Source organism: Thamnophis sirtalis, unplaced genomic scaffold (genome assembly GCF_051295495.1).
Source record: "Thamnophis sirtalis isolate CommonGarterSnake01/CBP01778 unplaced genomic scaffold, rThaSir2_p1.2 scaffold_3, whole genome shotgun sequence".
In the NCBI taxonomy this organism is placed as follows: Eukaryota; Metazoa; Chordata; class Lepidosauria; order Squamata; family Natricidae; genus Thamnophis; species Thamnophis sirtalis.
The window spans coordinates 89,149,256-89,168,494 of record NW_028261383.1 but is presented as its reverse complement, the minus strand read 5'-3'; the positions used below and the strand labels follow the sequence as shown (position 1 = coordinate 89,168,494).

The 19,239-nt window shown below is 39.1% G+C and overlaps 1 protein-coding gene across 5 annotated transcripts in view; it reads right to left on the bottom strand.

Moving 5' to 3' along the window:
• CAMK2A (calcium/calmodulin dependent protein kinase II alpha) overlaps positions 1-19,239 on the bottom strand; it is a 162,945-nt gene that overhangs the window by 32,078 nt on the left and 111,628 nt on the right. For all 5 annotated transcript variants that reach the window (XM_087709455.1, XM_087709454.1, XM_087709451.1 and 2 more), the window contains exons 5-11: positions 16,464-16,529; positions 14,696-14,768; positions 11,718-11,820; positions 9,770-9,853; positions 5,859-5,953; positions 2,596-2,718; positions 1,216-1,299 (exon numbers count right to left, since the gene is read on the bottom strand). In XM_087709455.1, the coding sequence (XP_087565581.1) occupies positions 1,216-1,299; positions 2,596-2,718; positions 5,859-5,953; positions 9,770-9,853; positions 11,718-11,820; positions 14,696-14,768; positions 16,464-16,529 (628 nt within the window). The remainder of the gene's footprint in view (positions 1-1,215; positions 1,300-2,595; positions 2,719-5,858; positions 5,954-9,769; positions 9,854-11,717; positions 11,821-14,695; positions 14,769-16,463; positions 16,530-19,239) is intronic.

Below are 19,239 nucleotides of genomic sequence, written 5' to 3'. Positions count from 1 at the left end.
TTACTGTTGACATCTTCTGTGTTTTTACTGTCATAAGCCTCCTAGACTAGCCCCACAGCAAGATAGGCAGCAATTGAATTTAACAAATAATAATAATAATCTAGTGACATACCTCTAATACCATAAAACCTCAACATCTGCCTGTCTCAAGTCCTTGTGAAGGACTCAATAGCTGGATAAAAATGCCAAATCCTGTTTGAATATCTGGCTGACCATGTGATAATCCACAATTTCTCAATCAAGTATATGAGCTAGTGAGAAATTATATTAGCAGAATCAACAGATTTCTGTATAAAAAGCCAACACATATCACTATCTATTACTTAGTCAATAATTTTGTTAGTGTCCAGCCCAAAGGCAAGAAATTTGCAAGAGTTCATAGAATTTATGTGTAGAAATAATCCAAGAAAACATTGAATCTAGAAACTAATAATGATATTACTGCTAAGTCTCCTAACTGAACCTTTTCCTACCCACAGCAGCACAGAGAGGAGTGAAAAGTGGCCTAAAAATTGCAAAGGCCCACCTTTGAAGAATGCAATTCATCTGAATTTTACTGAATATCAGTTTTCAGAAATCTCTCAAGAAGCGGTTACATTTACTTTTAAGTCTTTAGTTAAAAGTTTCAGATTAATATTTCCTGACTAATGATCGAAAGCAGTTTAATAACATCACCTAGACATCGTTGATGCAATATGCCCTCCTTATTTTAGCAAAACAATGGTCTAGAAAACTTTTAAATCTCTATAAAATTTTCAGCCAGTGCGGAAATGACCAAATGTTAGCTTTTCAAATTGCGATGAACAAGATCTTTTGAAAGAACCAAAGTGAAACTCATAATGATTTTTCTGTCTCAACTAAGGGCTGTGGCATTAATACTGTCTGTCTATACTTGGAACAGATCTATCTCATGTATAGAAACTAATTTAGTTATACAAACAGAAATATAGTCCAGTCTAAACCCCTTCTATTGTCTGTCTTTTCCTCTGGTGATTTTTGAGTATGTGTGTGTGTAAAGAACATGACCACGAGTGATGAGAAAATATAGAAAAATTACCCATTACAGGTGATGTCATCTGGATATGTAGAATATAAATAAATAAAAACCTGCAAGAAGTCTAGTATGGAGCCATGTGCAAGATGTGGAACATAAACATGGGGAACAAATGAAAGTGGAAACTTCCAATTAAGGAAACAGGGAAGTCTCATAATTACCTTTAGCTTTCTTCTGGCGTTGAATTTCTTCAAGCAATCAACAGTCTCCTGTCTGTGCATGCAAGAAGCCACAGTGGAACGGTGCTAAAAGATATAAAGAAAGCATGCTTAGAAATGGAAATGAGTACAAAATCCTTCTTTATTTTAGAAACCTGGACTTATAGTAGAAGCTGTGCTTCCTTGTGTGATTGTAAATGTGATCTATGAAACAGGATTGCCTTCTGTTCTTCAGTTCCACACTGTTGTTGTCACTGAAGGACATTACAAGCTGGCTTTTCTGCAGAGACTCAAATATATTGGTGATATGAAGAAGGCAATGATTAAGTACTGAAAAACATCCATACACCCTCCTGTGGCTCTGCTAGGACAACCTGTGGCAGAATGCTGCTTCACATTAATGTTACAAAAAGGCTTGACAGTTAGCCCAATTAGATTTCATGGTGTTTTTTTTAAACAGAGCAATGAAGTATCAGCTTGACTGATCTCATGTGCTTTTCTGCATAGTTTTGCATATTCTCTACTAGGAAGGTAAATTTTTTCCTTGCAACAAGAACATTTGGAGCCTGTTAACTTTTTGTGGTCAAGAGCCATACTTGTTCCTTCAACAATTTGCTTTAAGAAATTAAGTTTAAATTAAATTAAAATTGCACTCAACATGACCATTACTTCTGTGTTTTTAAAAAAATCCTTTTTTTAATCTTAAGCACTTCAATGTTTATTTATTCAATGTGTACCCTGTGCCAACTACCAACAACTCTGGACAGTTCAGAGAGCAACTTTCTCAGGAATTCAAAAGGAAACTTGAAAGATTTTGGAGGGCTTGAATGGAAGGATTTAGAAGGCCCTGGGTTTTCATGTTGCAGACCCCTCCCACTTAAATTGGGAGAATACTGTCACCTGGAGATTATCAAAATCCAGGTGTCAGGCCTGCAGCCATATTCCTTTTGGATCTTTGGCCTGCCACATTTTCTATTATTCTACTATGCCATTTCTATTGTGGGAAAATGGGAGGCGGGATAGTATGGAGTTAAATGCTATGTAGCTAAAATAAAATTCCTTTCTAGAATCCAAGGTCATCCTTTGTCTCTACACCTCTGCACCTGACCGGAACTGGATGGATGGAACTGCCAGCATGGCAGTGGAAGATTGGGTCATGTGATGGACTTGTGGGTGTTGGGGCAAGATCATGAACTTTCAACTGGGTGGGAAAAACTGGGAAGCTTTCAGATTCGGGTTTTCCCAGATGTGCCAACATGGCTCTCTTAATAAATTGGAACTTTTAGCAATACTTTGCCTGGGACTCTGATTTAATTTTGGATGCTATTTGGAAACCTGACACCAGGCAGCTACTAATAAAAGTATGATTCACTTTGCACTTACTGATATCCATGGATGCTTCAGAGCTTCTGCTGCTGTGATACGTTTGGATGGGTTGATTGTTAACATTTTATTGATGAGGTCTTTTGCTTCAGGAGTAACAGTATCCCACTCAGGAGAAGGAAACTGCAAGTACAAGAAGATAAAACTCTTCATTCTCTCTTCTGCAGGAGAGAATTGACACAATGTATTTCTCTGAGACAGTAATTATACAGTCCAAGCATTAAGTACACATTCTGTATACACACATTGTCAAAGAAAATAGGGAAAAAATCTAGATGTATGTATTTTTTATCTTAATTAGCTTTGTGTTTTTGTTGTTCTTTATTTTATGTCATTATTTTAAAAGCAATAAAAACAAATTAGAAGTTCATGTCATGTATGAGTTTTCCCTTGGTACGTAGCTGACTAGGGGGAAATTAGTACAACAGTTAAATGCAGTACAAAAATATTTATTTATTTAAATTTCATATTTCTTAATTGCCCATCTCCATTTCGCCCATTCACCCATTTCAAAGGTCTTTTAAAAACACTAATAAAGATATTAGGCTGGTCCACATTGCAGAGAATGCATTCCAAGAAGCTGAGCTTCAGAAGGGACTGTAGGAATTACAGGCAAACATTTTACAAATGTGGAAATTCAACCCAAAAACTATAGCCTAGAACTAAATCATGTAAAGCTTTGAAGATAACCTATGTGCATATTAGTATGTATGCATGCACGCTTTCAAGTCAATTTTTTTTTTTTACTCCTGTTGACTGCCTGGACAAGTTTGTTGCAGACTAGACAGAAATAACAGATCCAAACAGAGGATATTACTCTATTTAAATCTGGTTATAACTCTGACCACTATTACCGTACTCTAAGGTCACTATCTTCTGAAAGACAAACATGGTTGGTATATTTCCTGGAGCTCTTCAAAGGCACATTTGGCCTTGCTTTAACCTTGAAAATCAGAGAGGGATTTAAGTCTAGAATAGGGATCTCATGTTGAGCACTTCTCTCTGGTCTAGGTCCAGTTTCAAGAAATTATCACCCATCCAGCCCATTACTAACTGCGAGAAGGCATTCAAGAGAGCCATTCCATTTCCTAAACACATCAAGGAGAAAGAGTATCATCAACATACTATAGCATTCAGCTCCAACTCTCTTGTTTATTTCCCTCCAGCTACTTCTCCTAGACATTGAAAAGCATAAGATACATAATGGAGTTCTGGAGGATACCATATCACAGCTTACATGTTGAGGATGCAGCATTATCTGAAATCTACCTGAGAGAGATAGCAATAGGTCCACTGCAAAGTTGTGCTTCCTATTTCCAAGTTTATCAGATGATCTAGAGCAGGAGTGTCAAACTCACGTCATCACAATGGCATCACCTGACGTATTGGGACTTCGTTAAACTGGGTGTGGGTATGGCCAGTACAACTGGCCCATGGGCCAGAAGTTTGACAGCTCTTATCTAGAGGCTATCAAAACCCATTGAAATGTCAATGGGAACCAATGAATTCATGTTCAATCTATCGATTCCTAGATAAAAATCATCATCAGGCAGACCAAAGCTACCTGAAGCCCACCATCAAAGCAGTTTGAAATGGGATAAGATAATCTACGGAGATTCTCAATCAACCAGGTCATGTTATCCCGGTTCCACCACAAAAGCGCGTAGGACAAAATCGCGCTCGACAAAAGCGTGCTGTGACGTCATCACAGCGCGACGGAAAAGTTCGAAAAATGTAAAAATAAAGTGAAAACCTTACCCTAAGCCCCCCAAACCTAACCCTAAACCTAACCCTAAACCTAACTCTTAACCTAACCCTAAACCTAACCCTAAACCTAACCGTTAAAGTAACGAAAAACCTAACGCTAACCCTTAACCTAACCCTAACGCTAACGCTAACGCTCTAAAGCTAACCCTAACCCTTAACCTAACCCTAACCCTAACCCTAAACCTAACCCTTACCTTTATGTGAATCAGCTTGCTTTAATTTAATTTTTATTAATTTTTATTTGAATTTTTCGATCTTTTTCGTCGCGCTGTGATGACATCAAAGGCGCGATTTTGTCGATCGCGCTTTTGTCGTCCGCGCTTTTGACGGGTCACGGTTATCCCAAAGGTATTTTTCAAAAAGCAACTAGACTTGCTTAGTTTTTGTTCCTTAAAAATGTTTTTATTCTCATCCAAGAAGCTTCTTCAGTTCTGATTGAATGGTGGGAAATTGAAAGATTTATATTCTTTGCAGTCATCTGCAAAGAATGACTGAGGTCACTCGTTATGCTCCGAGAGCTGTTGAGGCCACTTAGGGGTTTATCTGTACCCTCAGGGTCACCTGAATCAAAGTGCAAATGGATGTGGAACCTTCTTGGAACTGCTGAAAGGATTGCGTGGTACACAGGGGATAGGTGGTGTTGTATCACTTCCCCTCTGTTGAAAGAGGACTCTTCAATTTTAATATAGATGGCCACTCTTCAGACATTATTTTGAAGACAGCAAAGTCCACATTCTGGACAGAGAGACCACTGGTTTGAAAGAGGGATCAAGGAGGCCATTTTATCAACCTAAACTCCCCCCTAAAAAGAAAGAAAACTCCCCAGTGAGTCAACAGATCTGTTTGATACAGAGCTGCCACGGGAAGGAAAAATCATCCCATCTCAGGCAGAGAGGTCATGTTCCAGCAGATGCTACATTGTTCATAAATCCTTGTTGCTATTCCTTCTTTACTATAATCTCATGTGTTCCTTTTTGTAGATACAATAAAAACAGTCACTGTTATTTTGTAATTGTTTTACTCATATTGTAGACCCTTAAATCAGCATTTGTTCTACATAAACTGCTGAGAGATTTTGCTGACGAAGGGGACATAGAAATATGTTAAATAAATATAGAAGATCCAGCTTTGTTCATGGCAAGCTCACAATATAAAATAGTCTGAGAGGAACATTAATCTGGAATAGGAGTCTATGATTTCCAAATCTTGTTGAATTACAGCTTTCAGTATCTCTCTACATTCTTCATATATCTTGCTAGAACTGAATGAAACTGGTGTTGAACAGCAGTTCAGAATCATGGTTTATCAGTCCCAATTACCCAAGTGTGGACGTCAGCATAGCCTAACCTCTAGTCCAACATATTAACTGCAACATTAGATTGATATTTAGATTGGTTTCCAATATGGTAGTGCATAAATAAAGCAAGTGAGGAAAAGTTATTAAAACAAATTAAGGTGGGAGAGAGAAGAGGAATATGAAAGGGAGGATCGCTTACATCATAGGCTCCAGCTTTGATCTGCTGATATAATCGGTGTTGATCCTCATCCCAGAAAGGAGGATAGCCAACCAGTAGAATATAGAGAATAACTCCTGTGTGTTTAGAGGGAACATTGTTACATAAGCTAGTGGAAAGGAGTTGATTGACACAGGAGATCTGAATTGGCCTACACAGTGAGCAAGATTAAAAAAAATGAGATGAGTCAAGAGCTGAGTATCTTCCTGTATTATCAACATCATCCCGATGTTGTATAAAATGGTTAATTCTTAACTGAAATGTCAAGGATTCAGGCATAAGTGTGAGCTCTTTGCAGTTCAGTCTGAATCATCAGTATCATCATTTGCCTGAAAACAAGACCCAAAATTCCTCATGAAAATTTGTAAAGATATCTCTAGCATTGGCTTTTTGCTGAATGATATTGTGACTGCATTTATCTACCTATTGGAAGGAATAGTTAGATATAGTTCTACAAATAGATACAGGTAGTCCTCGACTTATGACCAAAATTGGGACCAGAATTTCCAAGGCAGTTGTGCCTGATTTTACTACCTTTTTTGCCATGTTGTTAAGCGAATCACATGGTTAAGTGAATGGTTCCACCCACTGACTTTACTTGTCGGAAGCTGGCTGAGAAAGTCGCAAATGATGATTACATGACCCTGGGACAGTCATAAATACAGGTCTCCAAATTTTGATCATGTGACCATGGGGATACCACAATGGCTATAAGTGTGAGGACTGATCATAAGTCCCTTTTTCAGTGCCATTCAAATTTTGATTGGTCACTAAACAAATGGTTGCAAGTCGAGGATTACCTATAGCAGGTTTACTAGACAGGCCAGGCTTCAGGACACTTGTCTTCTCAGGGGTTGCCACAAAGAAGAGGGAATCAAACTATTTTCCAAGGCACCTGAGGGTAGAGCAAGAAGCAATGGGTGGAAACTAATCAAGGAGAGAAGCAACTTAAAACTGAGGAGAAATTTCCTGACAGTTAGAACAATTAATCAGTGGAACAGCTTGCCTCCAGAAGTTGTGAATGCCCCAACACTGGAAGTCTTTAAGAAGATGTTGGATAGCCATTTGTCTGAAATGGTATAGGGTTTCCTGCCTAGGCAGGGGGTTGGACTCCAAGGTCCCTTCCAACTCTGGTATTGTATTGTATTGTATTGTATTGTATTGTATTGTATTGTATTGTATTGTATTGTATTGTATTGTATTGTATTGTATTGTATTGTATTGTATTGTATTGTATTGTATTGTATTGTATTGGTGATTGGCTAAAAAGTCTGAAAGCTTTGACAATCACTTTGTATATGATTGCATTTTCTCCCAATAGCAATAGCACTTAAACTTATATACTGCTTCATAGTGCTTTTACAGCCCTCTCTAAGAGGTTTACAGAGTCAGAATATTACCCCCAACAATCTGGGTCCTCATTTTACCAGGATGGTAGGTTGAGTCAACTTTGAGCCTGGTGAGATTTGAACTGCCGAACTGCAGCTAGCAGTCAGTTAAAGTAGCCTGCAGTGCTGCACTCAAACCACTGTGCCACCTCAACTCAGTACCCCATCAATGGAGAATTCAAAGAACGTCCTTCAGCTTTAAGCATGTAGAACCCATTGTCTGAGACAAAGCTGAGCTGAACTTTTGAAAGAAATGATCTTCTGACATTAATCTTTATTTTTGTTGTAATAAGTGTCCAGGTGGGGTTGGATATCAGTACAGGAGAGAAAAATAAAAGTTAACATTTCTCAATGTTTTATTTTTCTAGCCATTAGAATTCTTCATTGGCATTATGTGATTGGACTCACAAGGAATTTGTCTCCAGTGCATAAGATCTCAGTGTACTTGCAAGCAACAAGTAATAAATCATGATCATAATCATAAAATATTATCATCATCAATCATGATACAAACTCAGTAAATAAGCATATTTACTTATAAATAAGCATAAACATAAATCATAATAGGATACTAAATAAAGGCAATCAAAATAAATCATGAGATATAAACAACAAAATTATAGTTCATAAGAAGCTAAGGAAATAGGTAATAGGAAAGATGAAAAGATGAGAAGGATAATCAACGTGTCATATTTTTAAAAAATCTGCAGCATGAAAGCACTTAAATATTTTTATTATGAACGTTGTTGTAAAAAGGTGTTAAATTGCAAACGGGATGACTTTTGTTCCTCACATCTATCAGAATGGGGGTGAAATAACAAGGAACAATTTTCAGCTTACTAAGATTTATTAGGAATAAGGTTGCAGTAAAAACACCAGATTTCTGGCAAATAAGTTTGCTTTCAGATGTGAAACCTATTTATAGGCAATTTAAGCCATTAGATGCTGGCTTCCTTCCTTGCTTCCTTTCAGCGTAACAGGAAGGAGGGCAATCCAGTCTGCCCTTATAATTTGTTGACATAATGGCTACATTAGGAATGTGAGTATTTCCTCAACTAAGTTGTTTTGCTCTGCTATGGAAATAGGGTGCTGGAATAAATGATTTGATTTTGACAAGGATTTATTACAATAAGTCAATACTAGGAATCAGGAATAGTCACTCCCTGTGCTGGAGAAAGCAGGCCTTAATGACCTAGGAAGCATTAATAACGGTCTTCATCCAATATTTTAAAAGGGATCTGTGGGAGATCCAGAAAATTACAGCCCAGGCTGTTTAACATGTTCCAGGCAAATTGGAAGAAACTATAATCAAACCAAAAACAAACTGAGCCCACAGAGGGATAAGTCTTGCTGAAAGAAAACCAGCATGGATTCTGAAGAGGGGAATCTGTCTCATTAATCATTTAGAGTTTTTGCAGGCCAGCAAGCCATGGATGGTGAGATCCTGTCAATATTGTATATCTAGATTTTCACAAGGCCTTGACAACATTCCTCATAAAAAGTTCTTGAGTACCTTTATCTATTATGGGATTAGATGATTTGTCCTAATATTTTGTTTATTACTGATGAGAAATAAAAGCATAGGAACATGTGGCCATTGTTTTCAATGGAGATAAGTTCAAGGATGAGTGTTGGGACCAAGATCTCTTATCTTGTCCATACATTATTGTTATTTAAAAGATAGCACTCAGTTGGATTTATCATCAAACTATTCTGATGCATGTTGGAGAGCAAAAACTCTTAATGCCATACTTAAACTGATAACATCTGCACTGTCTGTAACTAACCAGAGGTCCTTACTCAACGAGGATAATTGGGACCAGGATTTCTGTCATTAAACAATCCTAAAGTGTGACATCACAGCCAGTTGTGTGACTTTGGCCAGGCAGGAGGGTGCTATGGCCTGCCTGGGTAGGCACACATGTGTTAGGGAGTGTGGGCAGGGATGATGCAGAATAAGCAAAAAATGGTCTGGGAATAACAACTCAAAGGAGGGACTTGCAGGCTCATATTTTTTTCTCATAGGATTTCATTTTAACCTGTTACTTGGGCTAATGGTGATATGGACTCTAGCTTTTCCAAATTAATGGCCTCCAGTCTATCAAATATCAAATATTTATTTCCCTCCACCCAACAAAGTGATTTCTGAAAACATATAGAGCACACCAGTTGGGGAAGGCATTCCATTAAATATTTTCATAAATAGCCAATCCCATGAGCAAGCTACAAATAGACAAAAAACTGGTAGTAGGAACCCTCTTTCTGTTCCTAGGTCAGGGGTCCTCAACCCCCAGTCCATGGACCTGCACCGCTCCACAGCATGCCAGAAACCAGGCCGCATGAACAAATGCAGCCCCATCCTTGGGATGTAGACAATACATGAAACCATGCCTTCTATCTGTGGAAAAACCTCTCTCTACAGAACCGATCCCTGGTGTCCAAAAGTTTGGGGGGCGCTGCCCTAATTTACTGTCTTCTGTATCCTTTGAAATAAAGTTTACTTACCACATGCCCAAAGGTCAACAGCTTTGCCATAGGGATCCTTCCGGAGTACTTCAGGAGAAAGGTAACCTGGAGTGCCTGCAAAACCTGTTAATTGTCAAAATAGACAGCTAATTACGTTATATGCCCCCAGGAGAATCAACAACTTTTCATTTAGAACAATTCTCGGTCTTGGGATTTCTCGTTACATGATAAATATGAAGAGCTGAATTAGCAGGGATAATTGTCATCTCCCGAGCCTCATGTTCTATTATGACACACATACTATGGGAGCTGTTCTTCTAACTTCTACTCTATTTGGATCCGGGTTTACTGCTCCCGCTACTCCCAAATGCTTCCCAAACAGCCCTATTTTTCTCTCCCCTAAAGCTGCAACTGCAAGCAATCTATTTCCCCACTGGAGGGAACTCCTCCTCCTGGTTTTGAGTTCACTCTATAAAGTCCTGTACGGGGGAACGCTGGCTTGATTGCTTCCGAGCTCTTGCTCGATGACACGTGAAAATGACAAAGTTTTGTTAGCCTGCAAACAAAAACAGCAGGCAGGCCTTCGTCTTGTCTTCCTTTGCTTTCTTCCCCTCTGGAATGGGAGGATATTTATTGCTGCGGGGCCTTTGGCAGTTGAGCAATGATTTCACTCTTGATTTTCACAGCTGCAAGTCTCATAGATTTGAAGAGGATCACTAATCATCCTCCAGTGTGCTTTGAGGGATTATGAAGGACAGGCAACGGCCAACTGAAAGCGCCTTGCATCCCACCGCTGGCCCAGCTAGACGAGCGCGATCAGATCAAACCGAAGACAGCTCTGTGAAGTCTCAAAGCAATCATCTTTTACAGCCTTGTTATTCAAGATCCTTCTGGGACCTTTTTTGGTTGCAGAAGCATGTGCTGCCCTAGCGTATTTGCAAAATGTATTTATGGTTTAGGAATTATAAAGGTATTCCCTTAACAGCCTGTGTCTACAGCTCAAAGACACAATAGTAACAGACTTTAGGATGACCTAATCAGCTTGCAGTTATTATGACTTAATTAAACCCCAGCTAGTATTCCAGATTTATGTCTGTCTGTCTCTGTAAATACACACTTTCTCTCAACTGGAGTGGTAGCTAACTTTAATATTGTATAATATTATGCACACAAAGGCACAGAAAGAAATATCTAAATAAATGCCACTGGGGAAGACTGATACGGCCACACTGAACATATTTGTTTCTGTGATCCCTTTAAAATTAAAGCACTTAGTCTAAATCAGGGTGGTTGACTTTTTTCAAAACAGAAACTCCATTGAAGTAATTAGTTTTAGAATACAGACTATTTCAGCAATATGCGATTCTCATACATCTGACGTGTTGTAAATAAGCACATCTCTCCAGAAGTTTAATCCTTTAACTTGACCTAGCAGAAGATGCTTAGGAATGACCTGGCCAGAATAAAGCTTTAAACACAGCAGCTGATTGACCCTCTCAGAGCAGAGAATAAATAGCTTTTACACATATACAGTGTACTTCAGTATTGAAACTGTTGGATTCTTCATCCTGGCTTTGTCAAATTAACAGATACATGGTGGTTTGCTTGGTGGCATTGGGTGATTGAGATTTGGCTCTTCCCAGACTTGGAGGTATTGATTCTTGACTTGCTGGCTTCAGCTTTATACCAGTTTACATTCTTTCTTTATTCTAACTTTATTCTTTATTCTTTCTTTCTTCATTCTAACTTTATTGAAAGTTTTAACAAGAATAAACATGAATACAAACTAAAATGGAGTAAGAAGGGGGAAAATACAACAACCAGAGGAAAGTATTAATTTATCATTTTTAGTTGTAGAAAAATACCAATTCACAGTAGTGCAGGATTAACGCCCTGCTTCATTTTACTGAGAGAGAGAAATGTATTTTGCCTAGTTACATACAGACACAAAATGGAACCTCTGTAAGCCCAGTTTTCTTCTACTCACCAAACCAGGCCTGCTGTTCTCCTTCCACTTCAATAGCAAGACCAAAGTCAGCTAGTTTAACAGCAGCTCCCTTCAGTTTGGAGGCCAGTAAGAGGTTCTCTGGCTTTAAGAGAAAAAAAGAGAGAAGGGAACAATAAAAATGCAAAGGAAAAAAGCTCCCACTTTTCTCCTGTGACTGAGATGCAAAAGTGTAATAAACAGAACACTAAACTTGGCACACCTTCACATCCAGGGGTGGGATTGAAATTTTTTAGCAAGCGGTTCTCTGCCCAGTTGCTGGGTGCCATGGCCATGGCCATGGGGGTGTGGCCTAGTTATCTTCCTGCACCACGGTGGGGAGAGGGGCTTTTTCACCCTCCCCAGGCTCTGGAGGCTTTCCTTGAGCCTCCGTGAGGGGGAAAATGGCCTCCCAGGCTCCAGAGGCCCTCAAGAGGCCAAAAACGGTCCCATTTCCAGTAGCCCCTTTTTTCACCCTCCCAGAGCCTCCGTGTGGGCCCTGCATTTACCTGCCATTCAAAATGGGCTGCGTGGAGAGTCCTGGGAGGGGAGGGGATGGGTAGGTAGGGTCAGCCAGTTCTTTCAACTACCGGTTTGATGAACCAGATTAAAATTAACATCCGGTTCACCCGAACTGGTCCAATCACAGCCATTTACATCTCTAAGATGACAAATCTATATTTCTGGGAAATGTGGAGAGAGCAATAAATATATATTTTAATAGGAAGGCTAATGAACAAAAACAATGCAAGAACATTTAAAAAGATGAAGAGAAGAGGCTGTGGATGAGAAACAATGTACAGAAAGATTGATGGAAAAAAAGAGGTTGAACCATGCCATACAATGTATTAAGACAGAAAATGGAAGCTGCAAATGAGAGAAAAGAAATTAAGATTAAAAGTGGCAGGGAAAAATGCAGTATTTTAATGAATAAAAAATCATTTAAGAAAAAAAATAATCAAATGGAATTCAGAATAAAAGTGAGAAATGCTTTGAGCTGAAACTGAAGTGAGAGAACATAAAAAGAAATACTGTAAAGGCTTCTATGGGAATAATGATGATGTGTCAGAATACTATTGACATGGATACTATTAACTTAGATCAGTGGTTCCCAAACTTGGCAACTATAAGACTTGTGGACTTCAACTCCCAGAATTCTCCAGCCAGCAGAGCTGGCTGGAGAATTCTGGGAGTTGAAGTCCACAAGTCTTAAAGTTGCCAAGTTTGGGAACCACTGACTTAGATTATTGTAATTTGCTCTACATGGGGCTGGTGGTGAGCTGACCAAGAAGCTACAGTTGATAACAGAATATGATTGCAATTTACTGACCACCAATTCAATAGAACCACACCGACCGGGAAGCAGGTGCATTAGTTGCCAGAAAGCTTCCAAGCCCAATTCAAAGTACTTGAGAGACCGCCTACTGCCAATTACCTCCACACGACCCATTAGATCTCACCGATTGGGCTTCCTCCGGGTTCCATCTGCGGGTCAATGCCGACTGGCGACCACGCAGAGGAGGGCCTTCTCAGTGGCAGCTCCGACCCTATGGAACGATCTCCCCGTGGAGATTCGCACCCTCACCACTCTCCAGACCTTCCGCACAGCCATTAGAATCTGGCTATCCCGCCAGGCCTGGGGCTAAGATTGCACCCTCCTGAATGGTATGAATGTTGTGTTTTCTTTTAATTATGTGTTGTCGTATATGTAAAAGTCTGTTTCCCTCTTCCCTTTCGGATGTGAGCCACCCTGAGTCCCCCCAGGGAAAAGGGCAGCATACAAATAAACTTCTGAATCTGAATCTGAATCTGAAAGTACTGATTGTTAACTATAATGTAGTTTAAGTCTTAAATCCTCCTTTACTTTGGACCAGAGGTGTCAAATTCAAGGCCAGTGGGCCAAATTCGGATCACAAGGTGCTTAGATTTTGCCTACAGGACCACCATGGAAACAGCAAAGGATCAGCCGCAGTGCCTCAGCCAGCAAAAATGGAGCTCAGGAAGACCACACATGGCCCTCCTGAGCTCCATTTCTGGCCATGATGGCTTCCTGCAATCCTCTGCCAGCTAAAACAGAGCTCTGGCTTGTGGCCCTCCCGAGCTCCATTTTCACTAGCAGAGTTCACACACCACCACAGGTGCCTCAACATGAGTGACATCAACCTGGCCCTGCTCCCCCTAGCCGCATCTCCCCTCCCCCCCGCATGAGGTCAACCACAACCCTGATGCCACCATCAATGAAATTGAGTTTGACACCCCTGCTTTGGATAATCTACTTCAGGGAGATTCTGCCTGCCTCATACAGTCTACTTGGAGAGAGCACTACAGAGGCTCCTGGCCCCTGAAGTTTGTTACTGAGCAATGTCTTTTTCAGTAACAGCCTCCTCATTATGGAAAAGGTTGCCCCCCTTAAGTCAGAAGTCAGACCTCCACTTTTTTATGGGATGATGGCTAAAAAGACTTAAATTTTCACAGAACCTTTCAAACGGAAAAATCCTTCAACAGTAGGCAATTGCATAAGGGTGTTTGTTTATTACCCACTGCAGTCCAGAGATTCCTGGCAGCTTATGTAAGGTATAAAGCCAAATAAAATATCAATCTAATTATAAAACAATTAAAGAACTGGAGCGACACAGAAAGCTATAAGTGATAAAAATAGGAAATGAAGATGGCTTGCTAAAATCAAGAGAAGAATTTCTTTACAAGCTTTTCAGATGTTAGCAAAGAGAGGCCCGGAATCTGAAGCAGTTCCTCTCTGTTTGATTGAATTGGTTGGGCTGTTACTGGTATGAGTAAGTGGTCCTGCCGATATATATCCAGGTGCCAGGCCATAACAGCTTAAATCAACAGCTTAAATTGCACATGAACAAGAGAATATTTTTATTTCATGGACTACACTTCCACTCTAGGTTTTGTGAAGGAAGTTTAACCAGAGGAATGCTTTTAAGTTCTTTCAATTTTACAATGTATAAATATTTTACCTTTAAATCCCGATGCACCACACCCATCTGATGACAATGCAAGACAGCTTCCAGGATCTGCTGAATACAATGGCTAGGAAGAAAAAACATTGTCACATTATGTCATATTCCTAGTTATGGGTAATGGCCCGAGATAATGTTTCTCAGTGGTCTCCATTTCATGCTTCACTCCTCCTCTCATTTTCTATCTTCCTATGTGCTTTTCTGCTGAGAGCCAAGCAGAACAAGCTTTCATTACAATTTTATTTAACAAAGAGAAATCTGACTGTGTAATGAAAACCAACCAGGGAATCTTTAGAGTTACTAAGGCTCCTTTCTGTGAGAAACAAACAAAAAGAACTTAGAGGTTTCTTTATGAGGTGATAGCAAAAGCAACCTTCTCACATAAATGAAGATTTTAGATGGCATGACCATCCCAAGAGGGTTACCATTACTGGTCTGTAAAACTCCAGATGATAATGAGATAGCAGCGAGGAGGCCCTGCTATTTGGCATCATTTAGTGCTCATTAACATTTGGCAGATTTGATATGGTAGCCATAAGAACCATTTTGTTGGTAGATCTCACCAGGGTTGCTAGATGAGGTATAGGCATCATGCAGGAAACATAAAGATACAGGTGGCAGAACAGACAGAAGAGCCACCTCTAAAATGAAATGACTTGATTCACAGATGCTAAAATGCAACTGGGTTTGAATTTCAAGCCTGCAGCAAATTTGTATGCATTGAATTGGGTATTTTTTACCTTCTGCAAGGCAATCTCATGGATTAACTCCTCTGCGTTAGATGCAGAGCTCACCTTGAATTTGCTTTACAAATTGGAGGAAACAATTACCTCACAAAGGCCCAATAGCCACCTATGTCAGCATTACATTGAATTTTAAATGGTCAAATTTAAATTGAAAATTCAGATACAAATTAAGTACCATAAAAATGGAACTGAACTGAAAAGGAAATTCATTATTTGGGAGATTGAAAAGCATACATTATTCTTGATTATCTAAATCAAAGGGAGCAGACCTTTGGCTTAGAGGATTTTCCTTTTTCAAGGGAAGGCTGAAGACCACTGATCTCAGTTGCAATTTAGTTATGATGGGTTCACAGATTGTGTCATGTATTGTATAGCTTTGTTGAGTTCAGTTTAACATGTTATGTAAACCTGGTTTATTTTGTATAAATCATACATTATAATAAATATATTATGTGAACTCATTTAATAAACCCGCAGTACAGCACAATGTGTGATCCCTTGTATTATCTTGACCACAAAACATGGTAATCACCTGTAACTATCTGAATCCCCATTAAGCCTTTGCCCACCTGTGATTACAAACAATATTTTTTCTCTTGTTTCAGTGAAATCAAAGCTTGGAGATACACAGCATCACAGATTGTCACTATTCTAAAAAGAAAATAATAATAATAAAGCCCCAGTACACTAATAGTTGAAATGTAGTCCTAACAGAAAAAGCAGGCAGACTTAACAGAGCAAAGAGCTGAAAATAAATTTTATAAGTGAAAAAAATAATGTTTTCATCCTTCTGGCCTATCAATTCCAGATAGAAAATTTAGAAACCAGTTTTTTCTAGACAAGTGTTTTTCAGCCGTAGCAACTTTAAAATATGTGGACTTCAACTCCCAGAATTTGTCAGCCTGCCTGCTAACAAGGGAATTCTGAAAGTTCCACCAATCTTAAATCAACCAATCTTAAAATTGCCAAAGTTGGAAAACATTGTCTTAGTTTGTTACTTGTTACCTTCCAGTACCTACCTAGCATCTGCTTCACTATAGTATTCTCTGGCAACAATGTCTTCAAACAGCTCCCCTCCAGTTACACTGAAAAGAAAGGAAAGGAGAATCAGCTTCCATTGATTGACAACCCCAAACAATCACATGTACTATGTAAGGGCCTTGACCCAAATTTAGGTAAGTACAAGACATAAAGAGTTTAGTTGATGTAGGCTGAATTGTAGAGGATAGTGGGATCACTCTGTTCTCCTAATCTCATGATGAACCCTGTCAATCTTAACCCATATCAGGTCTTAACACAGTATGGTTATTCTGACCTAAATCCATGCTCATATATATTGGGGTTTGATTTTTTTTCAATTTAGTGATTAACTATAGGGAACAACGTATTACCATAGTTTTTTGTTCACTTATATACAGGTAGTCCTGGATTTACAACAGTTCATTCAGTGACTATTTAAAGTTACAGCGGCTCTGAAAAAAGTGACTTATGACCATTTTTTACACATACAACTGTTGCCACATCCCCGTGGACACGTGATCAAAATTCAGATGCTTTGCAACTGACTCATGTTTATAATGGTTGCAGTTTCCCAGGGTCATGGGATCACCTTTCATAACCTTCTGACCAGCAAATTCAATGGAGAAGCCAGATTCACTTAACAACCATGTTACTAACTTAAGAACTACAATGATTCACTTAACAACTGTGGCAAGAAAAGTCGTAAAATGAGCAAAACTCACTTAGCCAATGTTTCACTTAGCAACAGACATTTGAGGCCCAATTGTGCTTATAAATTGAAGACTACCTGTAATGCCGTAATAAACTAGCAACTATGAAATAGGTATATGTTTGATAAAGCATGATATTAATATATAAATACATGTCTGAAGGATATTGTAATTAGCCATATCCATGGTAAGATAGGTTATAAGAATAGGGGCCTTAAAAAAAAAAGACTGCATGCCATGCTAGATTAACAGGTCTGTTTTATGCACATGCAAAACTATAATGAATGGCAAAACAGAAAAGCTGCTCAGAATAGTTTTACTTTCTAATCTGCCTGGATACTTTTTGAGATCAGCAAAATGAAGTTAAATAGGATTTTTTAAAAGCATGAATTAAAGCTAGATATTCCCTCAAGGGCAGGAGCTTTCCTGGAAATGAGTGAATATAATACATGTGTGCAACCAATAAAGGTGAATGAACATTAATGGGGTTTGTTGAATGCACTGAATAAAAACACTGTGAAAAGTTAAAGCTTTGAAGGGTAATTACAGCTTGACATTTGGATAAAGAATGGCAGATGCCCAATCAAGCGGGGTGAGGGGCGTACTTGGGTTCTTTAGAGTTGAGAGAATGCGGGCTGGGGTAAATCAATCATTCAATCAATCTGGCCATACACTAATTCAAAAAGATGACAAATTTTGAGACAACAAATAAAAATTGTAATAAAACTAATGAGCCTTGGAGGTTGGACAGCCTTGGTATAGGGTCTCCTGCTTGAGCAGGAGGTTAGACTAGAAGACCTCCAATGTCCCTTCCAACTCTGTTATTCTGTTCTGCTAATGATAAAAACATGATCTCAATGTACTACATATTCTACCAATATTAAAGCAAAAGTTAGAGAAATAAAATTACATAGGTGTCACAAGAATAACCATTAAGAGAATGAATCCTGGCGGTGTACAAATCAGAAGTGAGTTGCTACCAGTTCGCACCAGTTCAGGCGAATCGGTAGTGGAATATTTGCAGAACGGGCAGCGACCCAGGCTGGCCACACCTCCAAACCAGTTCTCTGGTTGCCACAGCATGTTTCTTTGGCATTTTTTAAATGTTCTGCACATGCACAGACCAGTGGTGGGATTCAGCCAGTTCGCACTACTTCAGGAGAACTGGTTGTTAACTTTCTGAGCAGTTTGGTGAACTGGTTGTTGGAAGAAATCATTAGGGTAGAGAACCGGTTGTTAAATTATTTGAATCCCACCACTGGTGCAGACCTATTTACAGGCAACAGCACACACCGCACCAGCAGTAACACTGACAGCAACCCACCCCTCCTACAAATATTAGATTATTAGATGTAATCAGTGTTGCAGTCAGAACAATATAACAGAACATGACAGGAAGTGGAGATTCTCTGGGATATGGGAGAAATATCTTCATTGCTGGGAAAAAAGAGGAATGTCTATGGATTTTGAATTCTTCTTCTTCAATGAACATAGTTTGAAGGAGTATAATCCTAATTCATACATTTGTCAAATATAACTTCATCTTTCTTTTATGCATGAATGAGATTTCCATCAAGTATACATTTTGTTTTATTTGCATAGTGTCTGCCATTTATGGAGAGGGCAATTGCCTTTCAGCACCACAAATTCTATCCTCTGTTATCTGTAAGTAAGTTATTAGGTTTTTCATTCCCTAAACCAGTTTTTCCCATCCTTGGTAACATGATGCTAAGCCTTGATGGTGCGGTGATTAGAATGCAGTATTGCAGGAAAACTGTGCCACAGACTGGGGTTCAATCCTGATCAGCTCAAGGTTCCATCTTTTTGAGGTCAGTAAAATGAGGACCCAGACTGTTGGGGGCGATATGCTGATTCTATAAAACCACTTAGAGAGGGCTGTAAAGCACTATGATGTGGTATATAAGTCTATTGTATTAAGATATGTGGCTTCAACTCCCAGAATTCCTCAGCCAGCATGAGTTTTAAAGTTGCCATGTTTGGGAAACACTGCCACAAGCAGTTTACAAACTGGTCTGTTTCATTGTACCCTTGTAATCTTAAAGTC